The 23,120-nt window shown below is 38.3% G+C and overlaps 1 protein-coding gene and 1 pseudogene across 1 annotated transcript in view; both read left to right on the forward strand.

The window, feature by feature from the left end:
- The window catches only part of LOC127670904 (vomeronasal type-2 receptor 116-like), a 30,474-nt gene extending 14,210 nt beyond the window's left edge, over positions 1-16,264 (forward strand). The window contains exon 6 of the mRNA XM_052165490.1: positions 15,336-16,264. Coding sequence (XP_052021450.1) covers positions 15,336-16,264 — 929 coding nt within the window. The remainder of the gene's footprint in view (positions 1-15,335) is intronic.
- The window catches only part of LOC127670615 (leucine-rich repeat-containing protein 58-like), a 72,906-nt pseudogene that overhangs the window by 35,585 nt on the left and 14,201 nt on the right, over positions 1-23,120 (forward strand).

Here is a 23,120-nt window from a genome sequence, read left to right on the forward strand (position 1 = left end):
CTATGGCGCTGCAACCCCTTCAGCTCCTTGGGTCTCTTCTCTAGCTCGTCCATTGTGCTCAGTTCAATGGTTGGCTGAGAGCATCCACCTCTGTATTTGTCCATCACTGGAAGAGCCTCCCAGGTGACAGCTATATCAGGCTCCTATCAGCAAGCACTTGTTGGCATCCACAATAGAGTCCAGGTTTTGTAACTGTATATGAGATGTATCCCTAGGTGGGGCAGTCTCTGGTTATCTCTCCCTCAGTCTCTGATGGTATTTTCTACTTCCATCCATTTGAATGCAAAACTCAAAGTTGCCATTTCTAATAGCTAAATAGCACTCCATTGTGTATTTGTATGATAAGTATCATATCCATTCTTTCATTGATGGGCATCTGGGTTGTTTCAAGTTCTGGCTATTATAAAAAAAGTCTGATATGATCATATTGGAGCATCTTTTTGATATATGCCCAGGAGGGGTGTAACTGGATCCTCAGGTAGTACTATTTACAATTTTCTGAGAAACTATCAGACTGATTTCAAGAGTGGTTGTACCAGCTTCCATTCCCACCAGCAATAGAAGAGTTTGCCTCTTTCTCCACATCCTTACCAGCATTTGCTGTCACCTGAGAGTTTGATTTTAGTTATTCTAAAGGGTGTGTGGTGGAATCTGAAGGTCATTTTGATTTACATTTCCCTGATGACTAAGAATGTTGAACAATTCATTAGGAGCTTCTAAGCCACTTGAGATTCCTTATTTGGAAAGTCTTTTATTAGCTCTGTATTCCATTTTTAATAGCATTACCTGGTTCTCTGGAGTCTTTATGCTAACGTCTTTGATCCACTTCACTTGCAGTTTTGTTCAGGGTGATAGATATACATCTATTTTCTTTCCTCTACATCAGACATCCCATTAGCTCACCACTATTATTTAGATGCTTTCTTTTTTCCCCATTGTATGATTTCGGGTTTTTGTCAGAAATTTAAGTGTCTGTAGGCATGTGGCTTTGAGGATTGATTCCATTGATCAATCTGTTTGTTCCTAGACTAGTATCATGCAGATTTTATTACTATTACTTAAGGTCAAGGATGGGGTTATAATAGAACCTCCAAAAGGTCTATTATATTTCAGGATTCCCTTAGTGATGCTGGGATTTTGTTTTTCCATATAAAGTTAAGGTTACTATTTCAAGGTCTGTAAAGAATTGTAATTTTGATGGGAATCGGATTGAATACGTAGATTACTTTTGGTTTGGTAATCATTTACATTATGTTAATTTTGATTTCAAGGGCATGAGAGATTTTTCAATATTCTGATATCTTTCTCAATGTTTTCTTCAGTGATTTCAAGATAATTTCTTATAGGTTTTCAGTTGCATGGCTAGAATTACATGAAGATATTTATATTATTTATAATTATTGTAAAGTAATCTGTTTCCCTAATTTCTTTCTCAGCTCATTTATCATTTGTGTAAAGAAGGAATATGGCATTTTTAATGTTAATTTTGTATTCAGCTACTTTTTTGTGATTTTTAATATTTCTTTAATTATTATTTCTTTTTTCTTTTTTTATTAATTTTTAAATTTTATTCGATATATTTTTATTTACATTTCAAATGATTTCCCCTTTTCTGGTCCCTTACTCCCCGAGTGTTCATCAGTTGTACGTGTTCTCTGGTAGAAATTTTTGGAATTATTTATGTTTATTATCATATCATCTGTCAAAAGCAATACTTTGACTTCTTTCTTTCCAATTTGTAGCCACTTGATCTGTTTTAGTTCTCTGACTGTTCCAGCTACACCTTCAACCTCTGTATTGAATAGATTAGTGAGAGTGGGCAACATTGTCTTGTCCCTGATCTTAGTGATATTAGCTAAGTTTCTGTCCATTTAATTTGATATTAGCTACTGGCTTTCTGTATGTTGTTTGTGTAAAATTTAGATGTTTGACATATATCCCTGATTTTTCAAATACTTTAAAAATGAATTGATGTCACATTTTCTTTATTTTAATTAATTTTTTACACTCCATCTTTTATTCACCCCCATCTACTCACCAACTGTTCAACATCTCATGCTTCCTTCACACCTTCTGTCTCCACATGGAGGTCCAGACTCCCACCCTGCCTGACCTCTAAACTCCCTGAGGTCTCCAGTCTCTTGATGGTTAGGTGCATCATCTCATAACACTGACCCATCAATCCTCTACTGTATGTGTGCTGGGAGCTGGTAAATGCTGCCTGTTTGGTGGTCCAGTGATCGAAGCATCACATAAGTCCAGATTAATTGAGACTGCTGGTCCTCCTACAGGATCGCTCTTCTCCTCAGCTTCTTTCAACCTTCACTAGTTCAACAACAAGGGTCAGCTGCTTCTGTCTATTGGTTGGGTACAAATATCTGCATCTGACTCTTTCTGCTGCTTTTTGGGATTTCCAGTGCTCTGTCAAGCTAGGAGGTTTCTTTTTGTGAATGAATTGGTATCACATTTTCATAATGTTTCTTTCAGCATTTTATGAGATGATCAATATGTTTTTTTTTCTTCAGATTTTTTATATGGTGAATCAGGCAGAAGGATTTTCATGTATTGAACCATCTTTGGATCTCAGGGATGAATCCTACTGAGTAATGGTTTATGACATTTTTGATGTGTTCTTGGAATTGATTTGTGAGTTTTGATTTTTATAGATTTTTTTTTAGTATTTCTGCATCAATATGCATAAGTGAAATAGGTCCGAAATTATCTTTGTTTGTTGAGTCTGTGAAATTTTTGTATCAGTTTGACCGTGGACTCATAAAATGAGTTTGGCAGTGCTCCTGCTTCTATTTGGTGGAGTAATCCATGAAGCATTGGTTTTAGCTCTCCTTTAAAAGTCTGGGAAAATTCTGAAATAAAACCACCTGGCCCTCGGTATTTGTTTTTATTTAATATATTTTTTATTTACATTTCAAATGATTTCCCCTTTTCTGTTCCCCCACTACCCAAAAGTCCCATAAGCTCTCTTCCCTCCCCCTGTTATCACATACACCCCTTCCCACTTCCCTGTTCTGGTTTTGCCCTATACTGCTACAATGAGTCTTTCCAGAACTAGGGGCCACTTCTACATTCTTCTTGCACATCATTTGATGTGTGGATTATGTTTGGGTATTCCAATTTTCTAGGGTATTTTTAATCAAGAGACATTTCATGACTGCTTCTCTCTTTTTTTTTTTTTTAGGGTTTTAGAGATATTTATGTACCTGATCTTGATTTAACTTTATAAAGTGTGGAATTTGTTTAGAAATTCAGCCAGTTCATTAAGCTTTTCCAGTTTTGTGGAGTATAAGCTTTAAAGTAAGCTAACACTTTTTTTCTTGTCTGTGTTTTTGCCTCCCTTTTCATTTCTGATTTTATTTATTTATATATATTTATTTATGTTTGATCAGATATTTTCTTTACTTACATTTCAAATGTTATCCCCTTTCCTCGTTTCCCCTCTGAAAACGCCCTATTCCATCACCCCTCCCCCAGCTCACCAACCTACCTACTCATGCTTCCTTGTCCTGGCATTCCCCTATACTGAGGTATCGAATCTTCTCAGGACCAAGGGACTCTCCTCCCTTTGATGTCCAACAAGGCCATCTTCTGCTACATATGAAGCGGGAACCATGGGTTCCTCCATGTGTACTCTTTGGTTGGTGGTTTAGTCCCTGGGAGCTCTGGGGGTGTTCTGGTTGGCTCATATTGTTGTTGCTTCTATGGGACTACAAGTTCCTTCAGCTCCTTGGGTCCTTTCTCTAGGTCCTCCATTGGGGACCTTATGATCAGTTCAGTGGTTTTCTGAGATCATCCACCTCTGCACTTGTCTGCTACTGGCAGAGCCTCTCAAGAGACAACTATTTCGGGCTACTGTCAGCAAGTGCTTGTTGGCATCCACAATAGTGATTGGGTTTGGTGACTATATATGGGATTGATCTCTCTGTGGGGCATCTCTCTTTGGATGGTCTTTCATTCAGGCTCTGCTCACACTTGGTCTCTTTATCTCCTCCCATGGGCATTTTGTGTCCCCTTCTAAGAAGGACCAAAGTATTCATACTTTGGTGTTCCTTCTTCTTGAGCTTTGTTTGGTCTGGGAATTGTATCTTAGGTATTCTGAGCTTCTAGGCTAATATCCACTTATCAGTGAGCACATACCATGTGTGTTCTTTTGTGATTGGGTTATCTCACTTGGGATGATATCTTCTGCTTCCATTCAATCCCCTAAGAATTTCAAAATTAATAAATTCATTGTTTTTAATAGCTGAATAGTGTATTCTATTGTGTAAATGTACCACATTTTCTGTATCCATCCCAGTGTTGAGGAACATGTAGGTTCTTCCCAGCTTCTGGCTGCTATGAACATAGTGTAGCATGTGTCCTTATTACATGTTGGAGAATTATCTGGGTATATGCCCAGCAGTGGTAGAGCTGGGTCATCAAGTAATACTATGTCCAAATTTCTGAGGAAACACCAAATTGACTTCAGAGTGGTTGTACCAGCTTGCAGTCCCACCAGCAGTGGAGGGGAGGGGTGTTCCTCTTTCTCCACATCCTTGCCAGCACCTGCTGTCATTTGAGTTTTTGATCTTAGCCATTCTGACTGGGGTGAGGAGGAAATTCAATGTTGTTTTGATTTGCATTTCCATGATGACTAAGGATGTTGAACATTTCTTTAGGTGTTTCTCAGTAAGAGAAAGAAATTACAAAAATAACATCCTTCACAGTAATCACCAACAATATAAAGTATCTTGGTGTGACTCTAATCAAACAAGTCAAAGATCTGTATGACAAGCTCTTCAAGTCACTGAAGAAAGAAATTGAAGAAGACCTCAGAAGATGGAAAGATCTCCCATGCTTGTGGATTGGCAGGATTAATATAATAAAAATGACCATCTTGCCAAAAGCAATATACAGATTAAATGCCGTCCACATCCAAATTCAACTCAATTTTTCAGAGTTAGAAAGAGCAATTCTCAAATTCATCTGGCATAACAAAAAACCTAGGATAGTAAAAACAATTCTCAAAAATAAAAGAACTTCTGTGGGAATCCAGCATCCTGGACCTCAAACTATGCTACAGAGCAGCAGTGTTTAAAAAGTGAGTGGTAAACTGGTACAGTGACAGGCTGGTAGATCAGTGCAATGGAATTGAAGACCCAGAAATGAAACAACACACCTATGGTCACGTGATATTTGACAAAGTAGCTAAAACAATCCAGTGAGAAAAAGATAGCCGTTTCACCAAATGGCTATGCTTTAACTGGTGGTCAGCATGCAGAAGAATGCAAATTATCCATTATTATCTCCTTGTACAAAGCTCAAGTTCAATTGGATCAAGGACCTCCACATCAAACCAGACCCACTGAAACTAATAGAAGAGTAAGTGGGGAAGAACATCGAGCACATGGACACAGGGGAAAATTTCCTGAACAGAGCACCAATGACTTATGCTCTAAGATAAAGAATTGACAAATGGGACCTCTCAAAACTACAAAGTTTCTGTAAGACAAAGGACACTGTCAATAGAACAAACACAATGGCAACCAACAAATTGAGAAAAGATCTTTACCAACCGGATATCCGGTAGAGGGCTAATATCCAATATACACAAAGAATTTAAGAAGTTAGATTCCAGAGAACAAAAGAAACCTATTAACAATGGGGTACAGAGCTAAACAAGGAATTCTCAAGTGTGGGTTTTATTTATTTTGATACGATTGCTATGTAGTTAATATGGTGAGGTTTTGTCTATCTTATTGATTTTCTCGATGAACTAGTTCTTGTCTTCATTGATTAATTTTATTCCTTTTGCTCTAACTGATTGATTTCAGTCCTGATTTGATTATTTCCTCTTCTTGCCTCCTCTTCCTGGTGTTTCCTTTTTCTAGAGCTCTCACATTTATGTTTAAATTACTCTTTTGAGAATTTTCAAATTAAATTCTTTATAAAGACACTCAGTGCAATGATCCTTCCTCTTAGCACTATTTTTACTGTTTCCCAAAAATTTTGGTTTGCTGTGCTTTGTTTTTATTGAAATCTAAAAATTTCTTTATTTCTCCCCTAATCCAGAGATCACTGAGTAATGAGTCCTTCAGTTTTCATGAGTGTTTAAGTTTCATGGTATTTCTGTTGTTGAAGTCCAAATTTCCTCCAAGGTTCTCTCATAACAGAAAAGATGATGTTTCAATTTTCTTGTATCCATGAAGGATGCTTTGTGACTGATTATCTGGTAAATATTGGGGGGACGAATCCATTAGGTGCTGAGAAGACAGTATATTCTTTTGTGTTTGTGTGAAATATTCTCTAGATGCCTTTTAAGTTCATTTGATTCAGAATGTCTGTAAGTTTTGTTATTTCTCTGTTTAGTTTCTGACTAAATAACATGTCAATTGGTGAAAACAGGGTGTTGAAATTAACCACTAGTAATGTTCATAGTTTGACATGTGGTTCAAGCTTTATCAATGTTTCGTTTACAAATGTTCATGCCTTTGAACTGGAGGCATGCATGTTGAGAATTGAAATATCGTCTTAGTAGATTTTTCCTTTGCTGAGTATGAATTATCCATTCCCATCTCCTTTTATTCATTTTAGTTGGAAGTTTATTTTAATAAGTATAAGTCTGGAAAGACTCAGTGAAACAGTATAACGGGGAAGTGGGAAGGGGTGGGTGGGAGGACAGGGGAAGAGAAGGGGGCTTACGGGACTTTCGGGGAGTGGGGGGGCTAGAAAAGGGGAAATCATTTGAAATGTAAATAAATTATATCCAATAAAAGAATTAGAATTAAAAAAAAAAAGAAAGGGACCAGCAACAGTTGGCAATCTATAAGGGGGAAAAACTCAATTAAGAACCAGAGAAAAACCTCCACGGTGTTTCTTTACAATTAGAATCCACAGCTGTTGGAAATGGGCAAATGTGGAGCTCTGATTCAGACAGAAGCATATTCTCAACTGCAATAGAAGGCTTCATTTAGCAGGCTGAAGAGCACAGACGAGCTTAATTGAACAAGAGAGAGTGATCGCCTCCCCAGCAGCTAGGCATAATCAAACAACACCCAGTAACATAATTCCTGGGATGGTGAGAAATTAGCCCTGAGCTGCAAAGACTGACCGGCAGATACAAACACCTCAGAACCAGAAGAGACAGGAGGTCACCTGGTCCCAGCTACAGCCCCTGTGGGAATCTGTTTTGAATCAGTGCTTTCATAATCATGGACTGCAATGAATCTAGTGACAGCTTTTTAACATCAATGGCATACACACCATTTATATATAAGTGCACACAACTAAAACGTTAATTTTAAGACTTGATAATGGGCTCTGACCCACACTACTGTAGAGTATCCAGATCAAATAACCAACCAGGTTCTTGTTCTAACAGACTCAGGAGACAAGGCTTGGGTGGGGATACGTGACATTTCAGACACAGGAGGGTGAGAAACAGGAAAAGTCCTTCAAGACAAGACGTGCCTGGGGTGAATCAAAGCCCCTCTTGATATGCAGCCGACAGTTCTATAGAGGACAGTTACACAGAGGGTAGCTATAATATTAGTGCTGGGAGAATCAACATGGGAACAGAGCCCCTACCCAAACTGGCTTTCATCAGCTTTCAGACTCCAGACTGAGTGCTTCACATTCTAGCACCACTAAAGCTCATGGGGTTTGAAGCCCTGGTCTGAATCCCAGCACCACCTCTTATGAGTTGTGTTATGTGGGGCAGGTTAGTTCAAATTTCTTATCCATAGAAAAGGGATCATTCAAAGTACCTGCTTCATTGAGTTGTGCTAGGATTAAATGTGAGTGAAGGAAACTGGAGCGAGTAAAACATAAATGTAAATTAATAGCCAAAGAAAGGCCAATATCGTCAACATGCCTCATGAAAATAAATCTCCTATCCAAGGCTGCCTGGGCAGAAGCCACCTGTGAACCCTGGTTTAGCTGACTTCCAAACTCACTTGATCTGTTATTTCACTGTGGTACTCTAACCATAGCAGGACGAAGATATCTGAATCTTCCACTCTGCAAAAGGAGGAAACCAGGAGGGTGACAGACAAGTGTCCCCTCTCTGACCCTAGCTGCCCTCTCAGCATGTACTCACACCCATCCTGATAAGTTTTCCAGTTCAGGTCAAGGGTACAAGGAGCTTCCTTGGGCAGTGCTAACTATGGGGTTACATGATATGGGTGCAGGAGCCCTTGGCTAGGCACTGCGGGTAGCCTCATGAGATTGAGAAGTCTTCCAGCTTTCAAGAGGAATTCAAGGGGAATCTTTGTCAACAGACCCAACGCCAAGGTTCAAGTCTCATTGAGAATTAACAGCGAACTACTGTGTTGAGCTGAAAGTCATCTCCAATATGACATTTTAATCAAATGGTTCTCTAAAGATGAACTTGATCTACTCTGGGAAGGCCTCTACCATGAACCCGACAGAATCAGAGACAGAAAATTAATTACATGCTCAGTTTACCTCTCCAGGGTAGTAGAGACGGGACCATCTGCTGCTAAGACATGCTGAAGGTAAGCAGGGATCGCCACCACACATATCTTCTCAGATGGCCCTCTCAATATCTCTGTAAGGTGAACAAGATCATCAGCCCCATTGTATGGATTAGAAAACTGAGGCCTAGGGGATGATGGTAACCAGAATCGAGAAACTGCCTGAATGGAATGAAGACTCAGGAGGGATGGCGCTGAAGGGCACGGCTCTCAGCCTTGGTCTTAGAAGCTTCTTATTGCAGAGGGTCCAGACTACTGCGGAGGCCCCCAGCTGCTTAGTGCTGAGAGTAAGGGAGTCTGTGTGCTCAGTCACAGACAGGACATCCACATCAGCCTGCCCTCTTCCTCTCCTGATGCCCGGGGAGCATGGCAGAAGAGGAACTCTCAAGAAAGACGGTAAGAAGCAGAGACAGGAGGAATGCTGGGAGATGCTGTCTTCCGGACAGGACGCACTGCTGCACATGAACCCACAGCAGCTGTGACCATCTATACAAGACCCACGTTAAGATCCTGCCCATCGAAAATTCTAACATGGGTGGGAAATAGGTTGCTAAGGCTCCACTGAGGCACTGCTGGCAGTTGTGGCTTCTAGAGGAGGGAGACTCTCCCCTCTGTGGAGGTGTGGCCTCTAGTGGACTGCCCATGGATAACCTTATACCCCTGCACATATGAGGAACACCAACTGGACACGGAAATGAAGGACACAACGTTGGAAGGGGAGAACGTTGGGAGGGATGATGGTGGGGGAGAGAGGGTGTATCCATATGATCAAGATTCACTGAATCATGTATAAAAGTTTCAAATGGATCCTGGAGAGGATGTGGAGAAAGAGGAACATTCCTCTACTGCTGGTGGGATTACAAACTGTTACAACCAATCTGGAAATCAGTCTGGAGGATCCTCAGAAAATTGGACATAGTACTACCTGAGGACCCAGCTATACCACTCCTGGGCATATGCCCAGAAGATGCTCCAACATGTAATAAGGACACATGCTCCACTATGTTCATAGCAGCCTTATTTATAATAGCCAGAAGCTGGAAAGAACCCAGATGTCCCTCAACCAAGGAAGGGATACAGAAAATGTGTACATTTACACAATGGAATACTACTCAGCTATTAAAAACAATGACTTCATGAAATTCTAAGGCAAATGGATGGAATTAGAAACTATCATCCTGAGTGAGGTAGCCCAGTCACAAAAGAACACACATGGAATGCTGTCACTGATAAGTGGATATTAGCCCAAAAGCTCAGAATAGCTAAGATACAATTTACAGACCATATGAAGCTCAAGAAGAAGGAAGACCAAAGTGTGGATATTTCAGTCCTGCATAGAAGGAGGAACAAAATACTCACAGGAGGGAATATAGAAACAAAGTGTGGAGCAGCGACTGAAGGAAAGGCCATCCGTAGACTGCTCCACCTGAGGATCCATCTCGCCAAAACTGCATGCTATTGTGGATGCAGGGAAATGCTTGCTGACGGGAGCCTGATATAGTTGTCTCCTGAGAGGCTCTGCCAAAGCCTGACAAGTGCAGAGGAGGATGCTTGCAGCCAACCATTGGACTGAACATGGGATCACAGATGGAAAATTTGGAGAAGGGACTGAAAGAGATGAGGGGGTTTGCAGCCCCATGGATGGAGCAACAGGGTCAACAGCCAGACGCCTTGGAGTTCCTGGGGACTGCACCACCAACCAAAGAATACATACGGAGGGACCCAGTGCTCTGGCAGCATATGTGGCAGAGGATGGCCTTGTTGGACATCAGTGGGAGGAGCGGCCCTTGGGCTTGAGGTGGTTGGATGCCCCAGTGTGTAGGGAATGAAAGGACAGGAAGGTGGAATGGGTGGGTGGGGGAGCGTTCTTATAGAGGCAGGAGTATGAGGGATGAGACAGGGAGTTTCCAAAGAGAAAACTGGAAAGGGGAAAACATTTGAAATGTAAATAGAGAAAATATCCAATAAAAAATTCTAATAAAAAAAGTTTCAAATGGTAAAAAAAAATGATTATTTCAGCTTACTTCTAGTGTTTTTTGTCCTGGAAATTATTTTCAGAACTTACTCTAAGGTAATGTCTATTGGTATTGCTGAGATGTCTGTTTTATACAGCAAAATGAAAGCATCTTAGTCAGGGTTTCTATTCCTGCACAAACATCATGACCACGAAGGAAGTTGGGGAGGAAAGGGTTTATTCAGCTTACACTTCCACAATGCTGTTCATCACTAAAGGAAGTCAGGACTGGAACTCAAGCAGGTCAGGAAGCAGGAGCTGATGCAGAGGCCATGGAGGGGTGTTACTTTTGGGCTAGCATCCCTGGCTTTCTCGGCCTGCTTTCTTATGGAAAGCAAGACTACCAGCCCAGGGATGGCAACACTGACAAGGGGCCCTTCCCTGTAATCACTAATTGAGAAAATGCCCCTCAGCTGGATCTCATGGAGCCATTTTCTCAAATGAAGCACCTGTCTCTGTGGTAAGTCCAACCTGTTTCAGGTTGACACACAAAACCAGACAGTACAGATAGTTCCTGTTTTTGTACTTGTTCTGTTAGTCTGTGTCATTTATTGAGAAATTGAATCCATAGATGGTGAGAAATATTAATGGTCAGTGTTTGTTTATCCCTATTATTTGATGTTGGTGTTGTGTGTATATAGGTTTGTGTATGTTTAAATTGATTTTCCTTATATGGAATTACCTATATCTTGTGTTTCCTTCAAATTAGCTATCATCTTTCTGTTGGAGTTTTCCTTCTAGCACTTTGTTGTAGGAATGGATTTTTGGATAGATATTGTTTAAATCCAGACTTGTCTTGAATTATGGTTGTTTACTCCATCTATTGTGATTGACAGTTTTGCTGGCTATAGGACTCCAGGTTGGCATGTGTGATTTTTTTCATAGGTTTTAAGATATCTGTCCAGGCCCTTCAGTTTTTAGAGAATCTATTGAAAAGGCACAATTCTAACAGGTCTGCCATGGAATGATACCTGGTCTTTTCCCTCAGTGCTTAGTCTTTCTTAGTCCTCTACATTCTGCATTTTCATTATTTTGTTGAGAGAGGACTTTTCTGGCCCACTCTATTTTGTGTTTCACAAGCATCTTTTATGTTTATAGGTATTTCTCTCTTTACATTGTGATTTTTTCTAATATAATTTTGTTGAAAATACTTTCTCACCCTGGGATCTAGGACTCTTTAGCTTCTACTATTCTGATCATTCTAAGGTTCCTTGTTTTCTTTGTATTCCAGATTTCTTGGCTGTTTTGTTTCTGGGATATTTTAGCGTTAACATTTTCTTTTACTGATGTGCCAGTTTCTATTTTTGTATGCCTGAGATTCTCTCCTACATCCTTTTATCTTATTGGTGATACTTGCATTTGTTGTTCTGTAAGCTTCTTTAGGGTTTCCATCTGCTGTTTACTCTCAGTTTGGATTTTCATTCTGGCTTCTATTTCCACTTTCATTTCCTGAACAGCTTTACTTACATCCCTGGTTAACTGTAGTTTCTGCTATTACTTTAAGAGATTTATTTGTTTCCTCTGTAAAGTCCTATATTTGTCTGATTGTGTTTTCCTTTTCTTTTTTAAGCATTTTATTCTTTCCTCTTTAACGGCCTCTATCATCTTCATAAGACTGGATTTAAGGGCACCGTGGCTCAGTTGTGTTAAGATTTGCAGGGCTTCCTGTTGTAGAGTAAGTTTGCCCTGTTGGTGTCATAATATTATTGAATTTTGTGTTTGAGTTCGTTTCATGCCTTTAGCCATCTAGATGTTTTTTTTAAAATAATAAAACAATAAATAAAACAATAAGTAATTCGACAACATAAGGAGGTCAAAGGAAAAACTATAATAATAATAATATATATATATATAAATAAACTATCATTATTTGCAGATGACATGATAGTCTACCTAAGTGACCCAAAAAAAACTCCACTAGAGAACTCCTACAGCCATCTAGATGTTTTAGTCACTGCATGTTCCTGTTGTGATATATATTGGGATGATGACTAACCACCGTGATCTTGGTGTGACAGGCCCCTGGTGTATATTTTTGGGCTATATGGTTCTGGAATAGCAGGTCTTAAAAAGATGGCAAGAGACTTGGCAGAAAATTTTATATCTGGCAGGGACTATCTCCTCAGAGCCATGCCTGACAAAGTTCTTTGGGCAGGGACGATTAGAGAAGGAAAGAAATCTAAATGTTTTGGTTCTGGATCAACAGGCTTGATGAAGCTGGGTAGAGAGGTAGTAGGAGAATAGAAGTCTGGTGTAGATTTCCGGATAATTATATTTCCTCATCTATTAATTTCCATTATTTGACTGTAAAATATTTTATATAAGGTATTTCTCTGCTACATATAGACTACCTAATTGCCTGTTAATTCAGTTATAGTTCCTGTATGCAGATTGAAGACATATAAATTCCACTTAAGAATTTAATGTGGTTGTAGAAGGACCACTTCAACTGTCTCCCCAAAATGCTTCCTTTATTACAGACTGAAGTTCAGACACTTTAGAGATATGTACATTTGGAGGGATAGAATAGAATAAAGGTTTAGACCTACATCACAGTATCAGATTGTATTGATTAAAAATACAGCTACATATATGTTGAACACTCAAAAGTTAAAGAAATTCATGATCAAAGGAATTTGAATACAGGGAAATATAATAAACATATATTTCAAGACAAACTATAAGCCTTATACAAAATAAATTGTGTCTTATAGACAGTTGCCATAAATTAATGAATATTGTTTATAAGATACAATATTAAAAGCTAGCATAACACAGCAACAAAAATAATCTAGCAACAGAACAGAACAGATTTATGTAAAAGTGTTACATTAGCATGAATAGTCACATTGAGAAAATGTTAACTATTTGACAGGAGAGTTTAAGAAAGCATAAGAAAGATACACAAATGCAGAACTGAGTGTAAAAAGAAGTAAGTGTAGTCTTTCTGTATCTTTTAAGGAAAAGTGAAACTAAAATAGTTTTTGAAATGAAGCCTTTACAAAAATACTGAAAGTTATTTGTGACGAGAAATATGTGATTAAATAATATTAGGAGCATTTATTTTTCTCCTCTGAGTTTTATTCACAAAGATTTAGTTCTTAAAATCTATTCTGGAGGAACAAAGAAAACATAAATTTAACTATTAAGTAGTTGTTTTCCTGAAAATCTTTCAAAAAGTTTTCCAAAACAGTAAACTAATAGCCACGAAAATATCTCAATATGAAAAGGAACTTACATCCCCTACTCTACCCTTAATTTCATCACAGAACCCAGTAGTAGTTAAAAGAGAAAAGGCCTACTAACTTTTATCAAACATCCATATATTCACTATAATACCTGTGAGAACTTCCTTCCATCAAAAATGAAAGGGGCTGGGGAAAGATAAGGAATGCTTTGAACACATATTTAGTAGTTTCCAACCAAGATCACATGAGAAGAAAACATTTTCAAACTCAAAGAAATTTATAAATAAAAATGAATTTGTGTCATACATCCCAGACTAAAAAATCATTTTACATAAGAAATTCAATGAAAAATGTCTATTTCAAAATTGAATTCGCATCTTCTATTGGAAATTTAGAAATATTTTTGAGAACTGGCATAAAAATGGAATTAGTTATTGCCATGTAATTTGGTATTTTCTAGTTTGAAAATATATGCTTCAACTGTATTACAAAATATAAATAAAAGAGAGGTAAATCATGGTATGCACTCACTAATAAGTGGTTATTGACCTGGAAAACTGGAATACCCAAAACATAATCCACACATCAAATGAGGTACAAGAAGAAAGGAGGAGTGGCCCCTGGTTCTGGAAAGACTCAGTGAAACAGTATTCGGCAAAACCAGAACAAGGAAGTGGGAAGGGGTGGGTGGGAGGACAGGGGAAGAGAAGGGGGCTTACGGGACTTTTGGTGAGTGGGGGGCTAGAAAAGGGGAAATCATTTGAAATGTAAATAAATTATATCGAATAAAAAAATTTAAAAAAATGAATTTGTGTCATATATTCCAGAATAAAAAATCATTTTACATAAGAAATTCAATGAAAAATGTCTATTTCAAAATTGAATTCACATCTTCTTTTGGAAATTTAGAAATATTTTTTGAGAACTGGCATAAAAATTGAATTAGTTATTGCAATGTAATTTGGTATTTTCTAGTTTGAAAATATATGCTTCAACTGTATTACAAAATATAAATAAAAGAGAGGTAAAAAGCAAAAAATAAGAATACTTCAATATACAACTAAAATAAATAGGCTCTAGGTATGAGATTTTATGGGTGTTTTCATTGTCAATTTGACACAATCAAGATTTATGTAATAAAAGAAAAACCACAATTGAAAATCCTTTGAAGGGCTGGACTGTAGTAAAGAGTTTTGTACATACTCATGTTTAGTGGTTGCTGTGGACTGCGCTGCCTCACTGGGTTGGTGCAGCTCTGAGGAGGTGATCACAAGCTACATAACAAAGCAGGTCAGGGAAAATAGTAGAGGCAGGGCAGGCAGCACCACATCCCAGTGGACTCACCTTCAGTTCTTACTTCCTTATCCTCCGTTCAGTTCCTGCATGTTTTCCTCAGTGATATATTTATAATGTATAATGTGAAAAATACCCTTTTCTCCAGAAAAGGATACTCTTCATGGGGTTTTTGGAAAGAAGTATAAACCTTAACTTGTGTGATTATTCACTTTAGAATACTCATATCTCTATACCAAAAGTGACAAGGGAACATGGTTGTAATAACAATCCAATGAGTTTGAAGCATAAAATGTAGTAGGATAAAGGGAAACTTGACCATGCATTCATGATCAACTTCATTTCCACCAGGTATGGATCAGTGTGTGCACTGTCCAGAAACTCATTATGCAAATGCAGAGAAGACATACTGCCTGGAAAAAACTGTCACCTTTCTAGCCTATGAGGATCCCTTGGGGAAGGGACTCACACTCGTGTCCCTTGGATTTTCTACTCTCACAGCTCTTACTATTGGAGTCTTTGTAAACCACAGAGACACTCCAGTAGTCAAGGCCAATAACAGATCTCTCAGTTACATCCTGCTCATCACTCTGACCCTCTGTTTCCTCTGTCCATTGCTCTTCCTTGGTCTTCCAAACACAGCCACATGTATCCTGCAACAGAACGTGTTTGGATTTCTGTTCACTGTGACTCTATCCACTGTGTTGGCCAAAACCATCACTGTAGTTATGGCCTTCAAGATTACAGCTCCAGGAAGAAAGATCAGATGGTTGCAGATATCACAGGTCCCTAAGTGTGTCATTCCAGCTTGCACTCTGATACAAGTACTTCTCTCTGGCATATGGCTGGGAACATGCCCTCCATTTATTGACATAGATGCTTACTCTGAACAGGGACACATCATCATTCTTTGCAACAAGGGCTCAGCTGTTGCCTTCCACTGTGCTCTGGCCTACCTGGGAGTCATGGCCTTGGGTAGTTACCTCATGGCTTTCTTGTCCAGGAACCTTCCTGACACATTTAATGAATCCAAGTCCATGGCTTTCAGCATGCTTGTGTTCTGCAGTGTATGGGTCATGTTTCTCCTTGTCCACCACAGCACCACTGGGAAGGTCAGGGTAGCTATGGAAATGTTCTCTATCCTGGCTTCCAGTGCAAGCATTCTAATTGTAATCTTTGTCCCTAAGTGCTACATTGTTTTGTTTAGGCCAGAATTAAACACACTTCCTCGTAACAGGGTTGAAAGACACCACAGGGGCAAATATTTACTTAAAACATAGTTCACATGATTCTTCATCTAAACTGAATTTTACTGGATCTCTACAGTTCTGACCCTCACATGTTTTTTCCTGTGATGGCTTTGTGGGTATTGTTTCTTCTCACCAGATATTATATTCTGAGCTTAATTCCCTGGAACCCCATGATGAAGTAAGGAATCGATTTTCTGAAGTTGAACTAGTGCATTTCCAGTACCTAAAATAAGTAAACATTTGTAATATAACTTTAGAAAACCTTTTGAAAACAATCATAGCATTGAGATATGATAGGATGGGCTTTCATTGTTTACACTGACATAAAATATTAATTTTTCCTCTTGAAATCTGTCACATTTTGCAATAAGGACACTCTATTCATCAAATCATGTGATGGTCCTGGGGCTTTTTCTCTAAATTCTTATTTCTAAATCATATTAATTACTTCAACCAGTGGTGATTTTTCCTTAAAGGACCTTTTCATTTCTCCCAGTGCTGACTATTTAATGTCTTTCTGGTGGCATTGATTTCTAACAGTTTCACATGTCATGAATTTCACACAGTTTGACTGCCACATAAAACTTCATACCAAAACATTCCTCATAAATTTTCACATTTTCAAATCTTTCAGTACTGTTCTTATTTCAGCTGAAGTCCTGAAACAGCATTCAGCAGAAACCATGGCATAGCTAAATGTGACCCATTCTTCATGTTTCTCCTGCTAAATAAGCAATTAGTTCTCTGAGTCTGAGGTCAGCATCATGTGGGCGAATCCCTGACACTGCTTCACATTATGTGCAATGTGTAACATGATTATATTGACCAATAAAATTCTTGTTCCTCTGGAACCATAAGTTAATTGTGACATCACTCTAACCATTATTCTCTACCTTCTTATCCAAAATTATGAAAAGTGTCCTTTAAACACTTCCCAACACATTTTGAAAATTTTGTGTATCTCAAAATCTAAAATTATTTCTTGACACCATATAAGGATAACAGTGGATTAAATCCTGAGTCTTTGCAAACAAGCAATGTGCTCTAAAAATTATGCATAATTTTTAGCACATAGAATTCTTTACTTTTAAAATCTATTCAAAATGTGGGCATGTAACCCCCATTTTTCAGACTAAGTTAGCAGACCACTTGCCCAAAACTCACAAAGGTAATGGTTTGCTCCTAACATGAATTAAAATTTGCTTGACCATCTTAAATCTGTGGTTCACAAGTTCTATAACTCTGTGACCCTTTAATATAGTCCCAAATATTCTGGTTACTCCAATAATAATATTATTTTCATGGATAATTCATTACAATAATTCTGCTACCATTATGAATCATTAAATAATTATCTCCTAATTCAAAGGTATTTGGTGACTCTTGTGAAGAGTCCTGTGAACACAGAAGGGACATGACTCAAGGGTTGAGAATCACTGCTCTCACTGAATTTATAGTAATTTCAGAACTTCAAAGGCATCTTTCTTTTCTTTCAAGAAAAAATAAACTAACTCCAGTATACTCTCGTTTTCTTCCCTCCTTCTTCCTTCTTTCCTTCCTTCACTCCTTCCTCTCTGCTTCTTCTCCTTATGTTTTTCCTTTTCTACTGATAAAATCTTCCTTGAAGCCAAAATTATCTATCTTCAACTAAAAGCTACTTGTCTAGATAACCATCAGCAGCTTTGGCAGTCTAAATCTTTTAGGGGGATATTTTTTATTCTCTCTGAACCAAAGACTGCTATTAATAGCTATAATAACCATGGACTCATTTATTTACTGTACTTTAATTCAGTTTAAAGATTTATTACCAACTCACATATTCGCCAACCATGGGCAACTTATCCCTTTTGTTAAAAATTGATTCTTTTCTTAAACAAAATATCCTGATTACAGTTTTATCCCACTCTAATCTTCCCATTTTCTCTTTACTCTCATCCCTTCTGGATCTAGTCCATTTCTGTTTCTCATTAGAAAAGAATAGGATTCCGTAAGATAAAAACAAAACATACTAGCAAATGCTATAAGAAAAAAAGCCCATCTCACTGAACTAGGACAAGGCAAATCAACCTAAGGAAAGGAGACTAAAAGAATTCTTTTATATTAATTATTTTAATTGTAAACACAGATATTTACAGTTAAGGGTCTTTATGGACTGTAGAGTTTCATGATATTTAACAGATGTCCTAGAAAGGTTGAGACTCAGTCTCATATCTGTTTTATGATATAATTAGAAATTGTACTTAGCAAGTCTCTTTGTGATTATTTGTTCCAGTGGTAAAGCTACCAATGGTACTTCATATTTTTTATGTATTATTATCAGTATTAGTATTATTACTAATCCCCAATTTATTTTTACAGTTCAGTCTCTATCCCTTTCCCTCTTTGCCCTCTGACCTTTCCTCACCCCATTCCTCCACCACATTCTCCAAGGGAATGGCCCAACCTCCAACAAACCCACCCCCCACCACACACCACCAGGCTTACACATGTCCTGGGACCTCACGTCTTTCAAGTGATAGGTGCGTCTACTCTCAGTGAGGCCATTTCAGTGAGTCCTAGTGTGTGTGTGGGGGGGGGGCCTTGGGCCAGCTAGTGTATGATGCCTGCTTGGCAGTTCATTGTCTGAGAGATCTTGAGGATCCAGGTTTATTGAGACAACTGGTCTTACTATGGGTCGCACTCCTCTTCAATTATTCCAGACTTTCCCTCATTCAGCTGCATCTTAGGATCAATAATAGTGTCAGTCTTGGAGCCTCCCCTTCAGACGGGGTCCAATTTGGACTTGTCACGGGACCTTCTTTCTCTCAATCTCTTCTCCATTCTTGTGCCTGCAGTTCTTTCAGACAGGAACAATCCTGGGTCAGCATTTTTCACTGTGGGACAGCAACCCTATGCCTCCACTTGATCCCTGTATTTCTACCAGTGGTGGAGTCTTTTTTTTTGGCTTAAATCAATCAAGTGGAAACAAAGAGAACCATACAATGAATCAAGAGTCCAGGAGCTTGTTCTTTGAGAAAATCAACAAGATAGATAAACCCTTAGCCAGACTGACCAAATAGCACAGAGAAAGTATCCAAATTAACAAAATTAGAAATGAAAAGAGAGATATTACAACAGAAACTGAGGAAATCCAAAAAATCATCAGATCCTACTACAAAAGCCTATACTCAACACAACTGGATAATTTGGAGGAAATAGACAATTTCCTAGACAGATACCAAAGACCAAAAGTAAATCAGGACCAAATAGATCATCTAAACAGTCGCATAACCCCTAAAATAGAAGGGGTCATAGAAAGTCTTCCAACTAAAAAAAGCACAGGACCAGATGGTTTCAGTGCAGAATTCTATCAGACCTTCAAAGAAGTCCTAAAACCAATACTCTTCAAACTATTCCACAAAATAGAAACAGAAGGAACCCTACCCAATTCCATCTATGAAGCCACAATTAGGCTGATACCAAAACCACACAAAGATCCAAAAAAAAAAAAAAAGAAAACTTCAGACCAATCTCCCTTATGAACGTCGATGCAAAAATACTCAATAAAATTCTTGCCAACCAAATCCAAGAACACATCAAAACGATCATCCACCATGATCAAATAGGCTTTATCCCAGGGATGCAGGGTTGGTTCAATATACAGAAATCCATCAATGCAATCCACTACATAAACAAACTCAAAGAAAAAGACCACATGGTCATTTCATTGGATGTTGAAAAAGCATTTGACAAAATTCAGCATCCTTTCATGCTTAAAGTCTTGGAAAGAACGTGAATTCAAGGCCCATACCTAACATAGTAAAAGCAATATACAGCAAACTGGTAGCCAGCATCAAACTAAATGGAGAGAAACTTGAAGCAATCCCACTAAAATCAGGGACTAGACAGGGCTGCCCCCTTTCTCCTTATCTTTTGAATATTGTACTTGAGGTTCTAGCTCGGGCAATTAGACAACATAAGGGGGTCAAAGGGATACACATTGGAAAGGAAGAAGTCAAACTATCATTATTTGCAGATGACATGATAGTCTACCTAAGTGACCGAAAAAACACCACTAGAGAACTCCTACAGCTGATAAACAACTTCAGCAATGTAGGAGGTTATAAAATCAACTCCAGTCAATCAGTGGCCTTCCTATACTCAAATGATAAGCAGGCTGAGAAAGAAATTAGGGAAATGACCCCCTTCACAATAGCCACAAACAGTATAAAGTATCTTGGGGTGACTCTTACCAAACATGTGAAAGATCTGTATGACAAGAACTTCAAGACTCTGAAGAAGGAAATGGAAGAAGACCTCAAAAAATGGGAAAACCTCCCATGCTCATGGATTGGCAGGATCAATATAGTTAAAATGGCCATTCTGCCAAAAGCAGTCTACAGATTCAATGCAATACCCATCAAAATCCCAACTCAATTCTTCACAGAGTTAGAAAGAGCAATTCTCAAATTATCTGGAATAAAAAAACACAGGATAGCTAAAACTATTCTCAGCAAGAAAAGAAATTCTGGAGTCTTTTTTTTTTAAAAAGATTTACTTATTTATTATATGTAAGTTCACTATAGCTGTCTTCAGACACACCAGAAGAGGACGTTGGATCTCATTATGGATGGTTGTGAGCCACCATGTGGTTACTGGGATTTGAACTCAGGACTGTCAGAAGAATAGTCAGTGCTCTTAACCACTGAGCCATCTCTCCAGCCCCCCAAGAGGTAGATTCTAAAACTTCCCTCTTCCCACATTTTGGACATTTCATCTAAGGTCCTTTCCTTTGTGTCTTGAGACTCGCTCAAGGCTCAGGTCTCTGGTATGTTCTAGAGGGTCTCCCAACCTCCTACCTCCTGAGATTGCATATTTCCATTCATTATGCTGGCCCTCTGGCTTCACTCCCAATCCTCCCACCCCCACAATATCTGATCATGTTTCCCTTTTCCCTGACCACCCACATCTCTTCCACCCAGTTCACTTTGTCCCTCTGTCCTCTGCTTTCTTCTCCCTCCTGACTGAAAATGAAGCATCTTAAGTCAGGTGGTGGTGGTGCACGCCTGTAATCCCAGCACTTCGGAGGCAAAGGCAGGCAGATTTTTTAGTTCGAGGCCAGCCTGGTCTACAGAGTGAGTTCCAGGACAGCCATGGCTACACAGAGACACCCTGTCTCAAAAAACCAATAATAATAATAATAATAATAATAATAATAATAATAAAAGAAAAGAAAAGAAAAAAATAAAAAAGAAAGAAAAAAAATAAAAATGAAAATGAAGCATCTTCACTTGGGCCCTTTGGCTTCTTAAACTTGAGTTCTCTGGATTGTAATCTGGGAATTCTGCATATTTTTGGCTAATATCTGCTTATTCGTGAGTACATGCCATTCATGTCTTTTTGGGTATGAGATACCTCACTCAATGTCATATTTCCCTGTTCCATTCATTTGCTTGCAAAACTCATGATGCCCTCATTCTTAATAGCTGAAGAGTATTCCATTGTGTAAATGAACCGTATTTTCTGTTTCTATTCTGTTGGTGTAGGACATCTGTGTTGGTTCCAGCTTCTGGCTATCAGAAATAAGGGCACTATGAACACAGTGACGCCCGTGCCCTGTGGCATAGTCAGGTACCTTTAGGGTGTATGCCCAGGAGTAGGATAGCTGTGTCTTCAGGTACATCTATTTCCAATTTTCTGAGGAACCTCGAGATTGATTTCCAGAGTAGTTCTTTCAGTTTGCAAGCCCACCAGCACCCAGGAGTGTTCCTCTCTCTCCAAATCCTCACCAACAGGTACTGTCCACTGAGTTTTTTCCCTAGCCTTTGTGAATGGTGTAAGGTAGAATTGCAAGGCCATTAAGAATTGCATTTCCCTGATCACTAAGGAATTTGAACTTTTTTTTAAATGCTTATCTGTCATTCAAAATTCCTCTGTTGTAAATTCTCTTTAGTTCTATACCCGATTTTTTTTATTGTGTTGTTTGTTTTTGTTTGAAGTTAGCTTCTTGAGTTCTTTATATATTTTGGATATTAGCCCTCTATCAGATTTGGAGTTAGTGAAGATTGTTTTCCCCAATTTGTAGGTTTCTGATTTTTCCTATTGACTATGTACTTTGACTTGCAGAGGTTTTTCAGTTTCGTTAGGTCTCATTTATCAATTCTTGATCTTAGATTCTGAACCATTGTAGTTCTGTTTAGGAAATTTTGTTCTGTGCCAATGTGTTTGAGGATCTTTTCCACTTTCTCTTATATTAGATTCTGTGTATCTAGTTTTATTTTGAGGTCCTTGATCCACTTGTAGTTGAGCTTTGTGCAATGTGACAAATATGTATGTACATTCATCTTTCTACATACCAACTTCCAGTTAGACCAGCACAATTTATTAAAGATGCTTTCCTTTATCCATTGTATATTTTTTACTTCTTTGTCAAAGATGAAGTGTGCATAAGCATGTGGTTATATTTCTTAGTTTTCCATTCTGTTTCATTGATCAACCTGTCTGTGATGTACCAATACCATGCAGTTTTTATCACTATTGATCTGTAGTATAGTTTTAGATCATGGGTAGTGATTGCCCCACACATTCTTTTATTGTTAAGAATTGTTTTTGCTATCCTGGCAGGTTTGTTTTTCCATATGAAATTTAGAATTGCTATTTCCATGTCTTTGATGAATTTTGTTTGAATTTTGATGTGGATTGAAATGAACCTTTACAATACTTTTGGTAGGATGGCCATTTTTACTATGTTTAAACTATCAATCCATGAGCATGGGGGATGATTCCATTTTCTGAGGTCTTTTTAGATTTCCTTCATGAAAGACTAGAAGTTCTGGACATACAGATCTTTCACTTGTTTGGTTAGAGTTACATGAAGATATTTTATATAATTTGTGACGATTGTGAA

The sequence above is a fragment of the Apodemus sylvaticus genome, chromosome 20, assembly GCF_947179515.1.
Source record: "Apodemus sylvaticus chromosome 20, mApoSyl1.1, whole genome shotgun sequence".
NCBI lineage: Eukaryota > Metazoa > Chordata > Mammalia > Rodentia > Muridae > Apodemus > Apodemus sylvaticus.